The sequence below is a fragment of the Grampus griseus genome (assembly GCF_964374135.1).
Source record: "Grampus griseus genome assembly, chromosome: 3".
In the NCBI taxonomy this organism is placed as follows: Eukaryota; Metazoa; Chordata; class Mammalia; order Artiodactyla; family Delphinidae; genus Grampus; species Grampus griseus.
The window spans coordinates 88,172,957-88,196,660 of record NC_139019.1 but is presented as its reverse complement, the minus strand read 5'-3'; the positions used below and the strand labels follow the sequence as shown (position 1 = coordinate 88,196,660).

At 37.1% G+C, this 23,704-nt stretch overlaps 1 protein-coding gene across 3 annotated transcripts in view; it reads right to left on the bottom strand.

Annotated features, from left to right (window-relative positions):
• FER (FER tyrosine kinase) overlaps positions 1-23,704 on the bottom strand; it is a 466,095-nt gene that overhangs the window by 381,782 nt on the left and 60,609 nt on the right. For all 3 annotated transcript variants that reach the window (XM_082651708.1, XM_082651707.1, XM_082651709.1), the window contains one exon: positions 9,785-9,958. In XM_082651708.1, coding sequence (XP_082507834.1) covers positions 9,785-9,958 — 174 coding nt within the window. The remainder of the gene's footprint in view (positions 1-9,784; positions 9,959-23,704) is intronic.

Below are 23,704 nucleotides of genomic sequence, written 5' to 3'. Positions count from 1 at the left end.
TGAGTTTGGAGTGTTCCTACCTCTGCTGTATTTTGGAAGTGTTTGAGAAAGATAGGTGTTAGCTCTTCTCTAAATGTTTGATAGAATTCGCCTGTGAAGCCATCTGGTCCTGGGCTTTTGTTTGTTGGAAGATTTTCAATCAGTTTCAATTTTAGTGTTTCTGATTGGTTTGTTCAAGTTTTCTATTTCTTCCTGGTTCAGTCTCAGAAGGTGGTGCATATCTAAGAATTTGTCCATTTCTTCCAGGTTGTCCATTTTATTGGCATAGAGTTGCTTGTAGTAATCTCTCATGATCCTTTTATTTCTGCAGGGTGAGTTGTTACTTCTCTTTTTTCATTACTAATTCTATTGAATTGAGTCTTCTCCCTTTTTTTCCTGATGAGTCTGGCTAACGGTTTATCAATTTTGTTTATCTTCTCAAAGAACCAGCTTTTAATTTTATTGATCTTTGCTATCGTTTCCTTCATTTCTTTTTCATTTTTTTCTGATCTGACCTTTATGATTTCATTCCTTCTGCTAACTTTGCGGGTTTTTTGTTCTTCTTTTCCTAAATGCTTTAGGTGTAAGGTTAGGTTGTTTATTTGAGATGTTTCTTGTTTCTTAAGGTAGGATTGTATTGCTATAAACTTAGCTCTTAGAACTGCTTTTGCTGCATCGCATAGGTTCTGGGTTGTCGTGTTTTCATTGTCATTTGTTTCTAGGCATTTTTTTATTTTCTCTTTGATTTCTTTGGTGATCACTTGGTTACTAAGTACTGTATTGTTTAGCCTCCTTGTGTTTGTATTTTTTACTGATGTTTTCCTGTAATTGATATCTACTCTAATAGCGTTGTGGTCAGAAAAGATACTTGAAACAATTTAAATTTTCTTAAATTTACCAACGTTTGATTTGTGACCCAAGATAAAATCTATCCTGGAGAATGTTCCATGAGCACTTGTGAAGAATGTGTATTCTGTTGTTTTTGGATGGAATGTCCTATACATATCAATTAAGTCTATTTTGTTAACGTATCATTTAACTTGCGTTTCCTTATTTATTTTCATTTTGGATGATCTGTCCATTGGTGAAAGTGGGGTGTTAACGTCCCCTACTATGATTGTGTTACTGTCAATTTCCCCTTTTATGGCTGTTAGTATTTGCCTTATGTATTGAGGTGCTCCTATGTTGGGTGCATAAATATTTACACTTGTTATATCTTCTTCTTGGATTGATCCCTTCATCATTATGTAGTGTCATTCTTTGTCTCTTGTAATAGTTTTTTATTAAAGTCTATTTTGTCTCATATGAGAACTGCTACTCCAGCTTTCTTCTGATTTCCATTTGCATGGAATATATTTTCCCATCCCCTTACTTGCAGTCTGTATGTGTCCCTAGGTCTGAAGTGGGACTCTTGTACACAGCATATATACAGGTCTTGTTTTCATATCCATTCAGCCAGTCTATGTCTTTTACTTGGAGCATTTAATCCATTTATATTTAAGGTAGTTATTAATATGTATGTTCCTATTACCATTTTCTTAATTGTTTTGGGTTTGTTATTGTAGGAGTTTTCCTTCTCTTGTGTTTCCTGCCTAGAGAAGCTCCTTTAGCATTTGTTGTAAAGCTGGTTTGGTGGTGCTGAATTCTCTTAGCTTTTGCTTGTCTGTAAAAGTTTTAAGTTCTCCATCGAATCTGAATGAGAACCTTGCTGGCTAGAGTAATCTTGGTTGTAGGCTTTTCCCCTTCATCACTTTAAATATGTCCTGCCACTCGCTTCTGGCTTGTGGAGTTTCTGCTGAAAGATCAGCTGTTAACCTTATGGTGATTCCCTTGTATGTTGTTTGTTGTTTTTCCCTTGCTGCTTTTAATATTTTTTCTTTGTATTTAATTTTTGATAGTTTGATTAATATGTGTCTTGTCTTGTTTCTCCTTGGATTTATCCTGTATGGGACTCTCTGTGCTTCCTGGAGTTGATTGACTATTTGCTTTCCCATATTAGGGAAGTTTTCAACTATAATCTCTTCAAATATTTTTTCAGTCCCTTTCTTTTTCTCTCCTTCCTCTGGGACCCCTATAGTTCCAATGTTGGTGTGTTTAATGTTGTCTCAGAGGTCTCTGAGACTGTCCTCAATTCTTTTCATTCTTTTTTTTTTTTTTTGCTTTACACAGGCCTCTCACTGTTGTGGTCTCTCCCATTGTGGAGCACAGGCTCCGGATGCCCAGGCTCAGTGGCCATGGCTCATGGGCCTATCCTCTCCCATTCTTTTTTCTTTATTCTGCTCTGTAGTAGTTATTTCCACTATTTTATCTTCCAGGTCACTTATCCATTCTTCTGCCTCAGTTATTCAGCTATTGATCCCTTCTAGAGAATTTTTTGTTTCATTTATTCTGTTATTCATCACTGTTTGTTTCCTCTTTAGTTTTTCTAGGTCCTTGTTAAACGTTTCTTGTATTTTCTCCGTTCTATTTCCAAGATTTTGGATCATCCTTACTATCATTATTCTGAATTCTTTTTCAGGTACACTGCCTATTTCCTCTTCAATAGGCAGGTTTTTACCTTGCTCCTTTATCTGCTGTGTGTTTCTCTGTCTTGTCATTTTGCTTAACTTACTGTGTTTGGGGTCTCCTTTTCACAGGTGCAGGTTCGTAGTTCCTGTTGTTTTTGGTGTCTGCCCCCAGTGGCTAAGGTTCGTTCCGTAGGTTGTGTACACTTTTTGGTGGAGGGGACTAGTGCCTGTGTTCTGGTGGATGAGGCTGGATCTTGTCTTTCTGGTGGGCAGGTCCATGTCTGGTGGTGTGTTTTGGGGTGTCTATGGACTTATTATGATTTTAGGCAGCCTCTCTGCTAATGGGTGGCATTGTGTTCCTGTCTTGCTAGCTGTTTGGCATAGGGTATCCAGCACTGTAGTTTGCTGGTCGTTGAGTGGAGCTGGGTCTTGGCGTTGACATGGAGATCTCTGGGAGATTTTCGCCATTTGATATTACGTGGAGCTGGGAGGTCTCTTGTGGACCAACGTCGTGAACTTGGCTCCCTCACCTCAGAGGCACAGACCTGACGCCTGGCTGGAGCACCAAGAATCTGTCATAATCCACACAGCTCAGAATAAAAGGGAGAAAAAAAAGAAAGAAAAAAAGAAGATAAAATAAAGTAAAATAAAGTTATTAAAATAAAAATTAATTATTAAAGATAAAGAAAGAAGAGAGCAACCAAACCAAAAAACAAATCCACCAATGATAACAAGTGTTAAAAACTATACTTAAAAAAAAAAAGCACAGACTGAACCCTAGGTCAAATGGTAAAAGCAAAGCTGTACAGACAAAATCACACAGAGAACTATACACATATACACTCACAAAAAGAGAAAAAGGGAAAAAATATATATATATCATTGCTCCCAAAGTCCACCTCCTCAATTTTGGGATGATTTGTTGTCTATTCAGGTATTCCACAGTTGCAGGGTACATCAAGTTGATTGTGGAGATTTAATCCGCTGCTCCTGAGCCTGCTCGAGAGATTTCCCTTTCTCTTCTTTGTTCGCACAACTCCTGGTGTTCAGCTTTGGATTTGGCCCCGCCTCTGTGTATAGGCCGCCTGAGAGCATCTGTTCTTCGCTCAGACAGGACGGGGTTAAATGAGCAGCTGCCTCAGGGGCTCTGGCCGGTGGGAAGGGAGGGGTACGGAATGCGGGGCGAGTCTGTGGCGGCAGAGGCCACCGTGACGTTGCACCAGCCTGAGGCGCGCTGGGTGTTCTCCCGGGGAAGTTGTCCCTGGATCATGGAACCCTGGCAGTGGCGGGCTGCACAAGCTCCCAGAAGGGGAGGTGTGGACAGTGACCTGTGCTTGCACATAGGCTTCTCGGTGGCTGCAGCAGCAGCCTTAGCGTCTCATGCCTGTCTCTGGGGTCCACGCTGAAAGCCGCGGTTCACGCCCATCTCTGGAGCTCCTTTAAGCGATGCTCTTAATCCCCCCTCCTCGCACACCAGGAAACAAAGAGGCAAGGAAAAGTCTCTTGCCTCTTCGGCAGCTCCAGACTTTTTCCCAGACTCCCTCCCGCCTAGCTGTGTTGCACTAGCCCCCTTCAGGCTGTGTTCACACAGCCTACCCCAGTCCTCTCCCTGGGATCTGACCTCGGAAGCCAGAGCCTCAGCTTCCCACCCCCACCCATCCCGGCTCGTGAACAGACAAGTCTCTCGGGCTGGTGAATGCTGGTCGGCACCGATCCCCTCTGCAGGAATCTCTCCGCTTTGCCCTCTGCACCCCTGTTGCTGCGCTCTCCTCAGAACCATTTTTTTTTTTAAGATTCCATATATATGTGTTAGCATATGGTATTTGTTTTTCTCTTTCTGACTTACTTCACTCTGTATGACAGACTCTAGGCCTATCCACCTCACTACAAATAACTCAATTTCATTCCTTTTTATGGCTAATATTCCATTGTATATATGTGCCACATCTTCTTTATCCATTCATCTATCGATGGACACTTAGGTTGCTTCCATGTCCTGGCTATTGTAAATAGAGCTGCAATGAACATTGTGGTAAATGATTTTTTTTTTTTTTTTTTTTTTTTTTTTTTGCGGTACACAGGCCTCTCACTGCTGTGGCCTCTCTCATTGCGGAGCACAGGCTCCAGACGCACAGGCTCAGCGGCCATGGCTCCTGGGCCCAGCCACTCCATGGCATGTGGGATCCTCCTGGACTGGGGCACGAACCCGTGTCCCCTGCATCGGCAGGCAGACTCTCAACCACTGTGCCACCCGGGAAGCCCTAAATGACTCTTTTTGAATTAGGACATAGAGTTTTTAAAAAGTAGTCCATCATTATCCTTTTAATATCCATGGGATATGTACCTTTCACTTCTGATATTAGTAATTTGTACTCACACTGGGTTTTTGTTAGCCTGGCTAGAGGCTTACTGATTTTATTCTTCTCAAAGAACCATATTTTGGTTTTGTTGACTTTATTAGTTTCATATTTTCATTGAATTCTGCTCTAATTTTCATTATTTCTTTTCTTCTGTGTACTTTGGATTCAATTTGCTCTTCTTTTTCTACTGTCCTAAGGTGGAAGCTCAGATGATAGATTTTAGATCTTTCTTCTTTTCCAACAAATGCATTCAATGCTATAAATTTCCTTCTAAGCACTGCTTTTGTTGTATCCCACAAATTTTGATAAGTTTTGTTTTCAGGTTCGTTTCGTTCAAAATATCTTTAAATTTTTCTTGAGATTTCTTCCTTGATCCACATGTTATTTAGAAATGTGCTGTTTAATCTTCAAGTATTTGGGGATTTTCCAGCTATCTTTCTGTTACTGATTTCTAGTTTAATTCCACTGTGGTCTCAGAGAAGACACTGTATCAACTCCATTTTTTAAAATTTGTTAAGGTATGATTTATGACCTAGAATGTGGTCTATCTTGTTGAACCATCCAATGTGAGTTTGAGAAGAATGTGTATTCTCCTGCTGTTGGATGAAGTAGACTATAGATGTTCCTTATATCTAGTTGACTGATGATATTATTAAGTTCAACTCTGTCCTTACTGATTTTCTGCCTGCTGCATCTGTCCATTTCTGATGGGGGGTGGGGAGGGTGCTGAATTCTCCAACTATAATAGTGGTTCATCCATTTCTCCTTACAATTCTAACACTTTTTGGGTTCTATCAGTATTTTGATGCTATGTTGTTAGGCACATATATGTTAAGGATTACAGTGTCTTCCTGGAGAACTAACCCCTTCAACATTATGTAATTCCCCTCTTTATCCCTGATAAATTTCTGTACTTTGAAGTCTGTCCTGTCTGCAATTAATATAGCTACTCCCACTTTCTTTTGATTAGGGTTAGTATGGTATATCTTTCTCCATCCATTTACTATTAATCTATATGTGTCTTTATATATAAAGTGGTTTTCTTGTAGACAACATACAGTTGTGTTTTGTTTTTTTATCCAGTCTGACAATATCTGTCTTTTAATTGGTTCATTAAGACCACTGACCTTCAAAGTAATTATTGATATACTTGGATTAGTATCTACCATATTTGTCACTGTTTCCTATTTGTTACCCTTATTAGTTGTTCCAATTTTTGTCTTCCACTATTTTTCTGTCTTTGTGGTTTTAATTGAGTACTTTATGTGATTCTATTCTCTATCATTTCTTAGCATACTAGGTATACTTTTTTTTGCTTTTTTTAGTGGCTGCCCTAGAGTTTGCAACATACATTTATAACTAATCCACTCCTACTTTCAAATAACACTATACCACTTCATGCATAGTGTAAATACCTTACAATAACAAAATAATCCTAATTCCTCCTTCCCATCCCAAGTATTATGGCTGTCTTTCATTTCACTTATATATAAGCATACATAAAAATATGTACACACACACAGGATATATACATGAGTGTACATAATCAAATACATTGTTGCTATTATCGTTTTCAATAAACCATTATCCATTAAATCAATTAAGAATGAGAAAAATAAAAGTTTTCATTTTATCTTCACTCATTCTTTCCCCAATGCTCTTTCTTTCTCTATGTAGATCCAAGTTTCTGACCTATATCATACTTTCCTTCTCAGTCTATTGGCAACAAATTCCATCAATTTTTGTTTGTCTGACAAAGACTTTATTTCTCCTTCACTTTTGAGGGATATTTTCACAGGGTTCAGAATTCTAGGTTTATGAGGGGTTTTTTCATCATTCATTCTGCTTGGTGTTCTCTGAGCTTCCTGGATCTGTCATTTGGTGTCTGACATTAATTTCGGGAAATTCTCAGTCATTATTGTTTCAAAAATTTCTTCTATTCCTCAGTCCCTTTCTTCTCCTTCCCATTATATGTATGTTACACCTTTTGTAGTGGTCCCAAAATTCTTGACTATGCTGTTTACTTTTTTTTTCAGTCTTTGTTCTCTTTGCTTTTCACTTTTAGAGATTTCTATTGACATAAACTCAAGTTCAGAGATTCTTTCTTCAGTTGTGTTCAGTCTCCTAATAAGCCCATCAAAGTCATTCTTCATTTCTGTCATAACGTTACTGAACTCTAGAATCTCTTCTTGGTCCTTGCTTAGGATTTCTATCTTTCTGCTTACATTGCCCGTCTGTTCTTGTATGCTGTCTACTTTACTCATTAGAGCTCTTAGCACATTATTAATAGTTGCTTTAAATTCCCAGTCTGATAATTCCAAGATCCCTGTCATGTCTGGTTCTGATGCTTGCTCTGTCTCTTCCAATTGTGTTTCCTGCCTCTTGGTATGCCTTGTCTCTTTCTTCTTGATTGTCAGGTATAATGTACTGGGTAAAAGGAACTGAGGTAAACAGGACTGTACTAATGTGGTGCTAAGTTGGCAAGGAAGGAGAAGCATTTTATAGCCCTCTGATTAGGTCTTGGTCTTTCACTGAGCCTGTACCTCTGGACCATGAACTTCACATGTACTTCTCAGTCCCCACCCCACCTTACATGGGACAGGATGGCTAGAGTGAGCTGGAGTTGGGTACTTCCCTTCCCCCAGGTCAGTTAGGTTCTGGCTAAACAGTTTGTCCTGACGACAGACCTTGTTAAAAACAGAATGTTCTAGCATATGTCAAAATTATTCCTTTTCCTCTGCCACTACCAGGATCATGAGATTTTTTTTGTTTCCTATATTCTCTGTGAGAACCTCATAGGGATTTGGGAGGTAAAATTCACAAGTGTGAAGGCCCCTCAATGAGTGGGTCCTCCTGGAGTTTGTAACCCTCAGAAATGTCCACACTGAACTTCCAGAATTTGTCAGTTACAGTTCAGGTTTTTCTACAACCAACAATGGTTCCCAAGACTGCTGCTGTTCTGATAAGTTGCGATTCTCTGTATTTGCTTGTCAGTCTCTCCAATTGGTGGGGGGGTGGGGGGGGCAGTCATCTGCTCTGTGACCTACTTTCTCTAACGGATCTAAGAAAGAGTTGTTGATTTTTCAGTTTGTTCAGCTTTTTACTTGTTGTTAGGATGGAGGGACAACTTCCAAACTTCTTACATGCTGGTCTGGAAACTAGAAGTCTTAACTTTTGAACTTGCTAAACAACCAATTCACTATTCAGCAAACTGGCAATTTTTTAGGGGGTGGGGGGGCTATGTTGGGTCTTCATTGCTGCACGCAGGCTTTCTCTAGTTGTGTCCAGAGGGGACTACTCTTTGTTGCAGTGCACTGGCTTCCCATTGTGGTGGCTTCTCTAGTTGCAGAGCACGGGCTCTAGGCACGCAGGCTTCAGTAGCAGCACGCAGGCTCGGTAGTTGTGGCTCACGGGCTCTAGAGCACAGGCTCAGTAGTTGTGGCACATGGGCTTAGCTGCTCCGTGGCATGTGGGATCTTCCCGGACCAGGGATCGAACCTGTGCCCCTGCATTGGCAGGCAGCTTCTAAACCACTGCACCACCAGGGAAGTCCCAAACAGGCAAATTAATATCAAAAAGCAAGAATTTATCCTACCTTACACCTCATGGCAACCAAATAGTTGATACAGGAAAAATTTTTATTGAAAAACTCCAGCTAACAATTGCATCAGAAATGACAGAAGTAAAATATTGCCATTTTACAACCTCCACTGAGCTAATGGATCTAAGCGGTGAATATGAAGTGTTGCTAAAACTATTAGGGGAAAGGCTGAAAAGAAACTTTTTTAATAGATTGAGCAGGCTGGCAACACTGGAACCTATTAGTCAAGTTTAACATCAGAAGAAGATAAACAAGCAGACATTATATACCTCTTGATATGAAACAACAGGAAGTCTATACCAGCACCTATGATGTATTCTTGCCCAAAATAAACAGCCAAAATCTTATCAAGTCTCTAGATCTAACTTCCAGTTTGCAAGAAAATAGGAGGATGAAGGAATATGTGATACTGCATCACAAGCTGCTAACAGGAAAATCCAAAATGAAGGAATTAAATGCTATAGAATAAACTACCCAGTTTCTCCCACAAATAAATGGCATTTTAAAAGTGGGGTGGTGAGGGGAACCTAGAGATTAAGAGATTATTCAAATGCAACATATGAGCCAGGTTTGGATCATGATTCAAATGAAACAACTGTAAAAAGACATTTAACAATCATTTGAGCATAGTCAGGATAATTAATAATATTAAGGAATTATTGTTATTTTAGGTGGTTAATGATAACATAGTTTTTTTAAAAAGAGTACTTATTTTAGCAATATATACTAAAATATTTATGGATAAAATAATAACTGGAATTTTCTTTAAAATTATCCAGTGTAGAAGAAAAGTAGGTGAGAGTATAGATGAAAAAAAAAGAAAGAAAATATTGACTATGTGGATGGATAGGTCAATGGGAGTTCATTTAACTATTCTCTCTTCTGTACATTTGCAAATTTTCATAACAAAACCCATTGTAAAAAGTTATCCAGAAGAGACAGACTCTGTGAAAAAAATTTAGAAATATTCCAACTAATTTATTTTGCCTATTTTTATTATATGCATAGAATTAAACGATGCAAATTAATTTTCTAAAAGCCTAAAAGAGCTATTTCAGTGAGTAAAAAATAAAAATTCTAAGTGATAAGAAAGCATTGTATCATCGTTTAATTGGCAGCATTTTTTTCTTTCATGAGAGTATATAAAGTAACAGTATATCTTATAATCAATAATGTTGTACATTCAGTAAAAATAAGATACCACTTATTAGAGACACTGAAATCTATTTCTTGCCAGGAAATGGTGACTAAACAATTTTTAAAGTCAAACAAGATAAAGTATTTCAGTGAATTTAAAAATCAAATTAAAGAAAGAATTCCAGAACGGAAAGACAAACCTTGATCATCTCTGCCTCTATCTGCTGATGAACACCTATATAACTCTTCTTCACCTGCTGCTTGTCTTTGATCATCATGGTGAGCCTGTGTAAGGGCCCAGAATTTAGGTCCTCTGCATGTGTCTTCATTATCCTACTAAGTTGTTCCGTCTGCTGAATCATAAGTAGCCAAGACTTTTTAAAAAATAAGAAATAAAATTAGCACTTGTATTAGAGGTTTCCACTTAGCTGTCTTCAGGAACTTTAAATATTTAGTTTTACACAAATTATTACATTAATATAAAAATGGCAGGTTTCTGGCAATTATGCAAGGAGCTATATGAGTGGTTCATATTTAATATCTTTAAATTCAAGAACAAATGCTTCAAAATTCAGTAATCAGAGACTGCAGAATTCTAGGACAGGATTAAGGGACTCTGAGAAGCCACACTTGCAGTCTTCATTTTACCACTTCTTGTTTGTTTTTCAACACACTGATATATTGCTTCTGCCCAAACCATTCTATTGCCTTAGTAAGGTTAACACTTCCTAATGATCAAATGCAACAGAAATTTACCCATATTCATTCTTAACCTGTTTCTCTGAGGCATCCGATCCTACTGACTCACTTCTTCCTGAAACCCTCTTTTTTGGTTTCTATGGCTTCTCATCTTCCAACATGCTGGCTTGCCTTCCTCCCTTCCTAAAAATTCCTTCTCCAACTTTATACCTGCTCTTCTTTTGCTGTCTATGTCTTAAATACTTGTATTCTCTACATTTCTATCTTATCTCTTTTCTTAATAAATACCATTAGTTCTCAATGAGTTTTCTAGCCCAACACATTGCCTCAATAGCAGACACACATAATGGTGGGTTTGGGACAAATGGGCATATGGATACTGCTGGAAGAACAAGTCATCTGTTTTTAGACTTTCTACCTTATTAATACTGAAAAAAAATAAAAGGAATGCTCTTCACTACAGGTCTTCAAAATTCTATTCAGAAACAGGTATTGGAGACTTTCCATGGTCAGAGAGGATCCATGGTAAAAATACAAAAAATAGACAAGGTATAGTGTCAGATATTTCACAAGAGTAATTTTCTACACTATTACCTTTGATCTGTGAATGAACAGAATTTCTGTTTCTGTTAGTAGTCCAAAATAATCCTAAATCAAAATTTAATAGGTATCTAAATCAAAAGTATAGACTAAAGGAAGCAAATTCTTAGTCAGAACTCACCAGGGTCTAACTTAGTAATCCTGCTTTTTGATACACTGCAATACGTTTTTTTAAAAAAGTAATCTTTGAGGACATTTCTTTAGGGAAAAGGGTCATTTTTAGTTGTGAGATGCTATTATGAACATGAAATAAGATAGATGGCCTACGAACTCATCATATTTACTTTCAAATTCAATAACCTCAGTACTAAGATGCTCGATACCACAAAGCCATTTAAAACTAATGTAGCTCCTCCATTAAAATATTAAATTTAACAAAGATGAAAACAAGAAAAACTATACAAATGTGGATTAAAAACATAATTTAAATTGCCCTAGTAATTCTTGTAGCTTTGCCTTTTTCATTTGATATTTTCACTCTAAAAAATACCATGTTAGAAAAACACTGTTATAGCATGTGCAGAATATTAAGACTACCAAAAATAAAGTGAGAGGAATCTGTTTCTTTCTCAAAAAACAAATATTCTCTATCTTCAAAAAGCAAATACTCTCTAAGTGCTTTGTAGCAATAAATTTTTGTGATTCTATGTAGGAGTCCTTGCAGCCTAGGGAGAAGCCTTCTTAGAAGCTAACATTAAAGATCACACAACTAGGTCAGATTGCCCTTCACCTCCCAGGAGGGCACATCTCATCCTGTCTAATAGCCCTGTTCACTGCAGTCACTGTGCAAAGTCAAAACCTCCCAAGGTATATATTATCACCCCAACTGTCAACCCCATATTGCCCTCAATATCTCCTATTCTGACCCAGGACACTATCTATAGAATCCTGTACTCTCAAGAACTCTTGCTCTATGATTAGAAAACTCCTTATACTTCTTATCAGAACTTTCCACTTGTCTTCTATCTGTAACAAAAACCTGGCTTGATCCTACTAAAAACAACCTAATACTGCTAATAAATATGCCCTCTCTTCCTAGAAGTCTCTGTTCTTCTGAAGCTCAAGTCACCCTTGCACATGAACAATCCATCAGAAACTCCTTCTGATTCTCCCTCCAAAGTCTACCACAAATCTACCCACTTCTCTTCATATTCACTGCCACCCCTTTTGGAAGATATGATTATCTCTGGCTGAGACTGTTGCAGCACCTCCTAATTGGTGTCCTCTCTTCTACTCATGCTCCTTTCCAAACCATTCTCCTTAAAGTAGCAAAAGAAATTGTCATCTCCTGCATAAAATCCTACACTGGCTTTCCTTTTCATTTAAAGAAAAATTCAAACTTCCTTCTAAGACCTATAGTGTCTCAGATTATGTGTCCTCTGTCTATCCTTTCAACTTCTGTTTTTGCCATTATCTACCCTGCTAAATAACTTCTAGTAGCACTGGTCTTCCTTTAATTTCCTAAACATTCTCTCTTCCTGGGAGCTCATCCTCTCTTTCACATAGCAAGATCCACCTCTTCCTTTAGGAATCAGCTAAATCTCATGTAGGTCTAATGCTTGCTATTCTTTATCTTAGCACTTAAAACAACTATTTATTTGTATGTATACCATTTTTTTTAATGTCTCCCCAACTACAGTGGAAGCTCCATAAGGGTAGTACTGTGTCTCTGTGTTCACTATTTTAGGTATTCACTGTGATGCCTAAAATAATAGCTACTAAATATTCTTTGAAAGAAGGAAGGGTGAGAGGGAGGGAAAGAGGAACAAATGTAGAATAAAACCATTAAGTGAAAATATGCCATTAAAAGATTTTTTTAATTGTTTCAAACTGGAATTAGATAGCATAGAACAATGCCAATTATGATGGGGAAGGAAAATTAACAAGTCTATCTTCAACTGATAAAACAACAGAGGGATTAGAGCAGCACACAATGCAATAAGAAGCACTGGCCTAAAAGGAATGAGTGAGTGTGCAAGAAAATGTTTGGGTGGTGTATAACTTGAATTAGACGCATGGCTGGAATATTTCTTAAAAAGAGAGATGAGTAAAACGTTAACAGATGCTTAATAAACAAACAAAGAGAAAAGATGCATTTCAACATTTATAATTAAACTGATATAGCACTTTGCAGATATGGCTCTTTAGTTCAGGCATAGCAGTGGCCAAAGCATAGATAAATTATTTGTTGATTAGGATAATTTGTGGAAGATAATTCCTTATTTGCAGACCATCTCATCTGCAGACCATCTGCAGACATTCAAATTGCTTTATTACACAGAATCCTGCTTAAGGGATTAATAATGTTCCTCATAATGGAATTTTACCAGTAGTCAGAGTCACTGATGCTGAAAGCTACAGACAGGTTAAGAAATAATAAAAAGTGAAAATATCTGAAGTTAATTTTAGAAAAATCTAATCACAAAACAAAATTATTTCTCAATTCCATCCACTCAATTCCAACTCAAATTCCATCCACAAGCTGCTCAAAATACATACACACTGTGACCTAACACCACGATAGCACTTCTGAACATAGGGCTTACTAAAATACGAAACACCAGCCTTTACTATATCACTCCTGATTTAGGACAGATGCTTCCATGTAATTAAATTGCAGCTCTCATATGGAACAGGGAACAATCATCACACTACAAGCCAAAACTATATCTAAAATAAAATAATACAGAACAAGATGAGTTATTTTTTAATCATTACGTGATAGTGTGAAAAATATAAAACAATATCTACTCAAAGGTAGTAGGAAATATTAGCAGCTCCTCCATAAAGTGGTAAAAACCCACTAGTTTAACTTACTTTGGGGAAATAGTCTAAATTAATTTTTAAAAATTAAATGTTAGAATTTTCCACAGAAAATAATTTATTCCATTCAGGTATATATAATAGCAACAGGTATGAAATGTAAAGATCCTATCACACTGCTTATATTTCCATATATTAGTAATTGTAATTAACAAATTAATCATGCATATTATCAGGTACTCAGAAATGAGATGAAGGAAACAAGAAAACACTGGTTTTCTTGATTGACTGATTGATTCCTTTGTACCAGGAACAATGTTAGAAAGAGGAGATAAAATAACCAGCAAAGTAAAGGACCTCTTCTGACCATGACATACTTTACTAACTGGAATCAAACTCATCTTCCCATTGAAAACAACTAGAAAATGGGGCATCATGTATGACACTCTTTTCATATATTGGACAGCAGGCAGCACAGGGCTGGAATCCCAAAGAGAAGTGAAAGGCCTAAAACTGCCCCAGTTGTCTTCCTGGAGTTATTTTCTTAAGGGAAGTACAGGGAGAAAATCAGAGATAAACAGACTTAGAAGTCATAGTAAAAAGTTTGATATATACCAATTACAATGCCCAATCAGAAATTTTAGGCAGGGGACTTGGCCATTACAGGGGTTAAATTAAAAGGTCAAGAAGAAAACTCTCTGGGCCTCACATAGCTTATACTTGTTTACATTTTTTTATTAAAATAATAATGCAAACCCTCACCTGATCTGAATTATCTTAAATTCTAAATATGTAGTCTGATTTCTTAAGTGCTAATTACGTCTTCCCAGAAGAAAAATAAAATGCTACTGGGAAAATCTTTAAAAATAAGATCAGCCAAGATGGAGTAACAGGGACCAAATTTACCCTTCTACCTGAAACAAGCAAAAAATGGACAAAAGATATGGAACAACAGTTTTCAAGACACTGTTTATCAGCCAAAGAAGAACAGTGATCACCAAGAAAAGGAAACAAACAAGGTGAGCCCTACAATTGCCCTGACTTACTGACTTGAGAGACTGCAGCACAGGAAGGAGAAACTGAAGGAGACACCAGCAGAATCCCTGGGGTGAGGAAACAAAGCTGAGAGTCAGGAAAGAGCAAGGCAACTAGAGTTCATGGGACAGACTACTGGAGAGGACAGAGGTACACAGAGAGAAGCCCAGAGATCTGCAGTGAGCCCCGCTCCATCCAGGATTCAGCACAACACTGATCAGTGCATGCCCGGGAGAAAACTACAGGAGCTGGGCAAAGAACTGGCTGAAAAGACTAAAGGGAACAGGACCTGGTGCTCACCCATGGTTGGGAATACTGCCCGTTCCCACCAGCCACACGGAAAAACTCAAAATTTATGGGGCATGGGGTAGAATACTCAAAAAAGTTTTACCGTCCTAGTGGGGAGTAATTAGCCCTGGAGTTAACACTGTTCTGGTCCTGCCTAACAAATCTTAAACTCAGAATCCAAAAGATCAAACTCTTTCCAAGTAACGTAACTGTGTCCCCAAACAAAACTCAACAACACATAGCAACACAAACTATCAAAAATGAAGCAGAGAGAAAAAAAAAATTTTTTTAATAAACAGAGTATCACTGAACTTTAGGACTTTTAGAGATCTAATATGTGTATAATTAGAAACATCATAGGAGACAGAGAGGAATAGGAAAAGTATTTGAAGAAATAATGGCTGAAAATATTCAAAACTTGATGAAAATGAAAAATCCACAGATTCAAGAAGCTCAATAAATCTCAGCACAAGAAGCATGAAAACAAAACAAAACAAAAACCCCACACTATCAGTACCGTATCTGAGTCAAACAGCCTTCCCACATTCAAATGTTTTATAATGATAATATAATAGTTCTCACAAACTGATTACATATATGAAACCCATCAATTCTATAACTCATTTTGATGAGTTTCTGGATAACTTATTTTTTTCTTACAGCATTTAAAATTTCCTCCCCTGTAAATATAGCAGGAATTGACTAGTCTCCTCTGCATGGTTTATATCCCAGTATCCAGAAATCTCTACAGGTATGATCTCATCTGGTGGAGATTTGCAAAGAACCAAAGGACTGAGTTTACTTAGTGAGTGAGCAAGAAATGGATCATCTGAGTTAAGTATGTCCTTTAATTTCAGGGGATTTCGGCTTCTCTAATGAAGCCTTTCTAACAATGAAACGGTTGAGGGACTTCCCTCGTGGCACAGTGGTTAAGAATCTGCCTGCCCATGCAGGGGATATGGGTTCAATCCCTGGTCCGGAAAGATCCCACATGCTGCAGAGCAACTAAGTCTGTGCGCCACAACTACTGAGCCTGTGCTCTAGAACTGAGCCTGCGTGCCACAACTACTGAAGCCCCCACGCCTAGAACCCGTGCTCTGCAACAAGAGAAGCCACCGCAATGAGAAGCCCACACACCGCAACAAAGAGAAGCCCCTCTTGCCACAACTAGAGAAAGCCCGTGCACAGCAATGAAGACCCAATGCAGCCAAAAATAAATAAATTAAAAATAAATTTATTAAAAAAGGAAGAAAGGGTTGAAACTTTTTAGACCCTGTTATTCAAGTACTATAAATTCTCATATTATCAAACACTAACATCACAATCAAAACAAATCCTGAATAAAAATACTATGTAGACAAAAAAAATTACTAAATATTTTTAAATAAAATAGAATCAACATAATCAAAGTCAATATCTGGGTTCTAAAGAGTGGTACCAAATATGCTGAGCCACATCATCTCAGTCATTGCCCAATCTCAGCAGTAAGAAGAAAGCCATTATGACTACCAGAATATTGCTACTGCTACCAAAAAAGTGTAAGTCTAAACAGGGACTTCCCTGACAATCTAGCGGTTAAGACTCTGCACTCCCAATGCAGGGGTCACAGGTTCGACCCCGGTTGAGGAACTAAGATCCCGCATGCCACACAGCATAGCCAAAAAAAAAAAAAAAAAAAGGGAGGGAGACGCAAGAGGGAGGAGATATGGGGATATATGTATATGTACAGCTGATTCACTTTCGTATAAAGCAGAAACTAACACACCATTGTAAAGCAATTATACTCCAATAAAGATGTTTAAAAAAAAAAAGGTCTAAGCACAGATTCAGACCACGAAGGAAACTATATTACCTTTTCTTTTCTAATATTTTTCTTCAAATTTTCTAGACTCAGTGCCCCTCAATTGCTTGTGTTATTCTTGGACTTAAAGGCCACTCTTCTTGTTCTTCTGAGGAACAAAGATAACTGGCCAGAGTCATCTTTGTCCTTCAGAAGTAAATCACATAAGCTCAGCAGTCTGTCCTACCAAAAGTTACAGGTTGAATTAAAGACCTCCACAGTCTCTTCCAGCTCCAACACCCTGTGGTTGTTCTCTACTTAGCTACTTCCCTCATCATCCTCATAAACTCATTGACCTCTGTTGCTCATGTCCACAGAAGACTGCTTTGTTGATCCAGCTCTAGTGGATCTTTGTTAATACAGGGATGGCCTATTTGAAAATTTTAAAGAAAACAATAAATTACAGTAAGGAGATGTTTGCCTACTTCCCTCTAGTTTCTGGGTAATATTCCTGTTCTCCACCCTGCTGCATCCCACTCCCATTCCCCATCCATGTCCTAGAGAAGTGGTTCTGTTATTCCCTATTTCCTGTATCCCCAAAATTTCCTTGACTGGCTCTTTCAACTCAACATTTTTTACAAAAGCAAAGCCTTTGCCTTCCCCAATCCAACCAGTTCTTCCAGATACTGCTCAATCTTATCTTTTTTGAAAGCCCCTCAAATAGACTTCTGGGGGGAAAAAGAAGTTAAAGCTCTGCATTTGTTTCCAGAAGGTATGAACCAGACTGTAGACTTAGGATACTCCCTTTTGAAGCTCTACCAAAGAAATGCTGTTTTCTTTTCTCATATCCTGTGTAATACAGAACCAAGAGGTGAGTTTGATGTTCTCCATTACTTCTCCCCAACTCCACCCCTATTAAAGCTAACCTTGCTTGTCAAGACGGCCCTTTACTCCTCCTCTCCAACACTGTCTACCTCTGATACACACATAGGCTTTTTCTTATTCACCCCTTACATCAAGATATGTGTCTGAGACACATATCTTCATCTTATAAATGGTGTCGGAGAGATTAAGTAATCTGTCCAAGATCATACAGCTAACGAATGGAAGAGCTCAGCTTCAACCCAAATCTACCTCTTACTGTGCTAGACTGGAAACAACCTAAGAAGTCTGGAGGATACAGAAGTATGGGAACCTAAAGACCCTTGCAATGAAGGACTACTTTGAGAACAAAATCTAAGCTAAACTGATGAGAGTACCTTATAAACTGGTTACATATTACATTAATCTGTATTTAGTACTTTATCATTAAATTACAAGCTTAAGAGCTATAGGGAAAAGCCATCTACTCTCTGTAGGCCACCTACTTTGTAGCATGAATAACAAACAGCTAAAGTGAAGAAGTCCTTCTAGGCCAAGATTAATGAGTCATTCTTGATATGACACAGTCTGTTAGAAGAAATGAAGATGAAAAAGAAAGAGGCCTCTCACTGTATTTGAATTTCTAACTAGAATAATGAACCACACTTCAAATCTTCCTAAACAGAACAATTAAGAAATAAATCATCTTCTTACCTAACCAACCCCAATATCACACTGGATAATTAGAAATAGTACCACTTTAATACTGACAGTACACATTTCTTTATGGAAAACATAAAAAACCAGGAAAACAAATGACTGGTTTGGGACTTTAAGTTTTAGAACATTTTTCAGAATGTTAAGTGTTATAGTAAATAACACTAATATTATAACATATTGTTTTTTACATAAAATGCATTATTTCAAAAGATTTTCTGAATTCCTAAATGTGCTTATTTTATGTCTGACTTATTTCACTTAGCATAATGACCTCAAGGTCTATCCATGTTGTTGCAAAAGGCAGGATTTACTTTTTTATGACTGAATAATATTTCATTGCATATATATACCATATTTTCTTTACCCATTCATCCACTGATGGACACTTAGGTTATTTCCATATCTTGGCTATTATAAATAATGCTGCAATGAACATGGGGGCATACATATCTCTTCAAGATGATAATTTAATTTCCTTCAGATGCATACTCAGAAATGGAATTGCTGGATCATACGGTCATTCTATTTTAATTTTTTGAGGAACCTCCATACTGTTTTCCAAAGTAACTGTACCAAGTTATGACCATTTGTATGTCTTCTTTGGAGAAATGTTTATTCAGATCCTCTGCCCATTTTATAAATGGATTGTTTGGTTTTTTGCTCTTGAGTTGTAAGTTCCTATTTTTTTTTTTGCTGGTTTGTAACATTATATGTTTCATGTGTACTATATTTCTATTTCTGTATACATTACAGTATGATTTTATATATATAGATATATAGATATAGATATATATCGCATCTTCTTTATCCATTCATCTGTTGGTGGGCACTTAGGTTGTTTCCATATCTTGCCTATTGTAAATAATGCTGTGATAAACAGAGGGGTGCATATATCTTTTAAAATTAGTGTTTTCATATTCTTGTGATAAATACCCAGAAGTGGAACAGCTGAGTCATATGGTAGTTCTAGTCTTAATTTTTTTGAAGAATCTCCATACTGTTTTCCATAGTAGCTGCACCAATTCACATTACCATCAACAGTATACAAAGATTCCCTCTTTTCCACATCCTCTCTAACACTTGTTTCTTGCCTTTTTTGATAATAACCATTCAAACAGGCATGAGATGATACCTAATTGTGGTTTTGATTTGCATTTCCTTGATGATTAGTGATATTGAGCATCTTTTCATGTACCCATTGACCATTTATGTGTATTCTTTGGAAAAATGTCTATTATGATCCTCTGCCCATTTTTTAATTAGGTCTTTTGTTGTTGTTGTTGTTGAGTTGTATGAGTTCTTTATATATTTTGAATATTAGCCTCTTAATGGGTATATGATTTGCAATTATCTTCTCCCAGTTGGTAGGCTGTCTTTTCATTTTGTTGATGCTTTCCTTTGCAGGGCAGAAGCTTTTTAATTTGATGTAGTCTCATTTGTGTTTTTTGTTTTTTGATTTTTTTTTTTTTTTGCTTTTATTTCCCTTCCCTGAGGAGACACACCCAGAAGGATATGCTAAGACCAATGTCAAAAAGTATACTATGTTTTCTTCTAGGAATTTTATGGTTTCAGGTCTTATATTCAAGTCTTTAATACATTTGGAGTTGATTTTTGTATGTGGTGTAGGATAGTGGTCTAGTTTCATTCTTTTGTATGTGGCTATCCATTTTCCCAACACAATTTATTGAGGAGACTATTTTTCTCCATTGTATGTTCTTTGCTCCTTTGTCATAAATTAATTATACATATATGTGTGGGTTTATTTCTGGGCTCACAATTCTGTTCCACTGATCTATGTGTCCAATGTTCTGCCAATACAATGCTGTTTTAATTACAATAGCTTTGTGATATAAGTTAAAGTCAGGGAGTGTGATGCCTCCAGTTTTGTTCTCTCTTCTCAGGATTGCTTTAGCTATTCAGGGTCTTTTTGGTTCCATATAAATTTTAGGATTTTTTTGTTCTATTTCTGTGAAAAATGTCCTTGGGAATTTGATAGGTATTACATTGAAGCCACACATTGTTTAATGTAATAGGGACATTTTAACAATCTTAATTTTTCCAGTCCATGAGCATAGAATATCCTGCCATTTCTTTGTGTCATCTTTAATTTTTTTCAATGTCTTATAATTTTCAGTGTACATGTCTTTCACATCCTTGGATAAATTTATTCCTTGGTATTTTATTCTTTTTGTTTCACTTGTAAATGGTATTCTTTCCTCAATTTCTCATTCTGCTAGTTTGTTGTTAGTATATAGGAACACAAAAGATTTTTGTTTTATATTAATTTTGTACCCAGCAACTTTATTGTACTCATTGACTATTTCTAATAGTTTTTTGATGGAGTCTTTAGGATTTTCTATATATAACATCATGAAATTTGCAAATAGTGATGGATTTACTTCTTCCTTTCCAATTTGGATGTGTTTTATTTCTTTTTCTTGCCTGATTGCTGTGGGTTGGACTTCCAATACTTTGTTGAATAAAAGTATGAGAGTGGGCATCATCATCTTGTTTCTGATCTTAGAGGGATTTGCTTTCAATTTTTCACCTTTGAATATGATGTTAGCTGTGAATTTGTCATATATGTCCTTTACTATATTGCCGTACATTCCTTCTATACATATTTTATGGAGAGTTTTTATCATAAATGGGTTCTGAGTCTCGTCAAATGCTTTTTCTGCACCAATTGAGATGATCATATGATTTTTATCCTTCATTTTATTAATGTGGTGAATCACATTGATTGAATTGTGGATGTCAAACCATACTTGCATCCCTGGAATAAATCATACTTGAATCCCTGGAAGAAATCATACTTGATTATGGTGTATGATCCTTTTAATGTACATCTGTCCCTCAGTATCCAAGGAGGATTGGTTCCAGGATTTGCCACAGACACCAAAACCTGCTTGATACTCAAGTACCACAGTTGGCCCTCCATATCCATGGTTCCACACCAGTGGATTCAACCAAACACATACCATATAGTGCTGTATTTACTACAGAAAAAAACCCATGTATAACTGGACCTGTGAAGTTCAAAACCTGCATTGTTCAAGGATCAGCTGTATTGTTTATTTGGTTTACTAATATTTTGTTTAGGAATTTTGCAAGTATGTTCATCAGAGATAATGCCCTGTAATTTTCTTTTTTTGTGTTGTCCTTGTCTGGTTTTGGCATCTGAGTAATGTTGGTCTCATAAAATGAGTTGAGGCATTCCCTCCTCTTCAATTTTTTAGAAGAATTTGAGAAGGACAGTTATTAAATTTTCTTTGAATCTTCAGTGAAGCCGTCTGGTTCTGGACTTTGTTTTGGGGGACTTTTTTTTTTTTTTTTGCAGCATGCGGGCCTCTCACTGTTGTGGCCTCTCCTGTTGCAGAGCACAGGCTCTGGATGCGCAGGCTCAGCGGCCATGGCTCACGGGCCCAGCCCATGGCATGTGGGATCTTCGCGGACCGGGGCACAAACCTGTGTCCCCTGCATCAGCAGGCGGATTCTCAACCACTGCGCCACCAGGGAAGCCGGCGATGTTTTTGATTACTGTTTCAATCTCCTATTGATCAGTCTATTCAGATTTTCTATTTCTTTGTGATTCAGTCTTGGAAGATTGTATGGTATGATTGAAATTTTTATCCATTTCTTCTAGGTTGTCCAACTTGTTGGTGTATGGCAGTTTATAATATTCTCTCATAATCCTTTGTATTTCTATGGTATCCACTGCTATTTCTCCTCTTTCGTTTCTGATTTTATTTACCAGAGCCTTCTCTCTTTTTTCCTAGTGAGTCTAGCTAAAGGTTTGTCAATATTGTTTACTTTTTCAAAGAACAAGATCTTAGTTTAATTGATCTTTTCTATTTTCTTTTTAGTCTGTACTTCATTTACTTCTGCTCTGATCTTTATTTCCTTCCTTCTACTGACTTTGGACTGTATTTTTTCTTCTTTTTCTAGTTCCTTTACATGTAAGGTTAGATTGTTTGAGATTTTTCTTGTTCCTTGAAGCAGGCCTGTATTGCTATAAACTTCCACTTAGTACTGCTTTTGGCAAACCCCATAGATTTTTGGTGTGTCTTATTTGAATTTTATTTGTCACCAGGTATTTTTTTATTTCTCCTTTGATTTCTTCATTGATCCAATAGTTACTCAGGAACATGCTGTTTAATCTCCACATATCTGTCATTTTTCCATCTTTCTTCTTGTAATTGATCTCTAGTTTCTTTCATACCACTGTTATTAGAAAGATGCTTGATATGATTTCAATCTCCTTAAATTTATTGAGACTGTTTGTGCCCAACATATGGTCTATCCTTGAGAGTGTTTCATGTGCACTCAAGAAGAATATGTATTTTGCTGCTTTGGGATGGAATGTTTTATATAAATCTAACAACTCCATCTGATCTAAAGTTTCATTGAAGGCTGCTGTTTCCTTGTGGACTTTTTGTCTGGATGATCTATTCATTGATGTAATTGGGGTGTTAAAGGCCCCCACTATCATGTATCACTGTCAATTTCTCCCTTTAAGTCTGTTAATAATTGCTTTATATATTTTGGTGCTCCTATGTCAGGTGCATATATATTAATAACTGTTATGTCTTCTTGATGAGTTGTCCCCTTCATTATTATACAATGTCCATCTTTGTCTCGTTACTGTATTTTGTCTGATATGAGTATGGTGACACTCACTGTCTTTTGGCTGCCATTTGCTTGAAGTAGCTTCTTCCATCCCTTCGCTTTGAGCCTATGTTTGTCTTTAGAGTTGAGATGAGTCTCCTGGAGGCACCATATTGTTGGGTTGTTTTGTAATCCAACCAGCCATAATGTGACTTTTTATTCAATCTACTTAATTGAGGGTGATTATTAATAAATGAGTACTCAGTACTGCCATTTTATCTTTTGTTTTCTGGTTGCACTATATTTCCATTGTTTCTTTTTCCTTGTGTTTCTATCTGCCATTTTAGTTTGATGGTTTTCCATGAGATTTTTCTCAGTTTCCTTTTTTTTAATGTTTCATGTCTCTGCTCTAAATTTGTTTTGTGGTTACCATGAGGCTTGTATAAAATATCTCATAGATAAAATTGTCCTTTTTTCTGCTGGATAGCATCTTATCTTCATCTGCTTACAGAGGTTCCATCCTTTTCCTCTTCTAATTTTATATTTTTGTTGTCTCAAATCATCCCTTTTATGTTGTGAGTTCGTTACCAAATTGAAGTAGCCATAATTTTTTTTTTTTTTTTTGCGGTATGCGGGCCTCTCACTGTTGTGGCCTCTCCTGTTGCAGAGCACAGGCTCTGGACGCACAGGCTCAGCAGCCATGGCTCACAGGCCCAGCCGCTCCGCAGCATGTGGGATCCTCCCAGACTGGGGCATGAACCCGTGT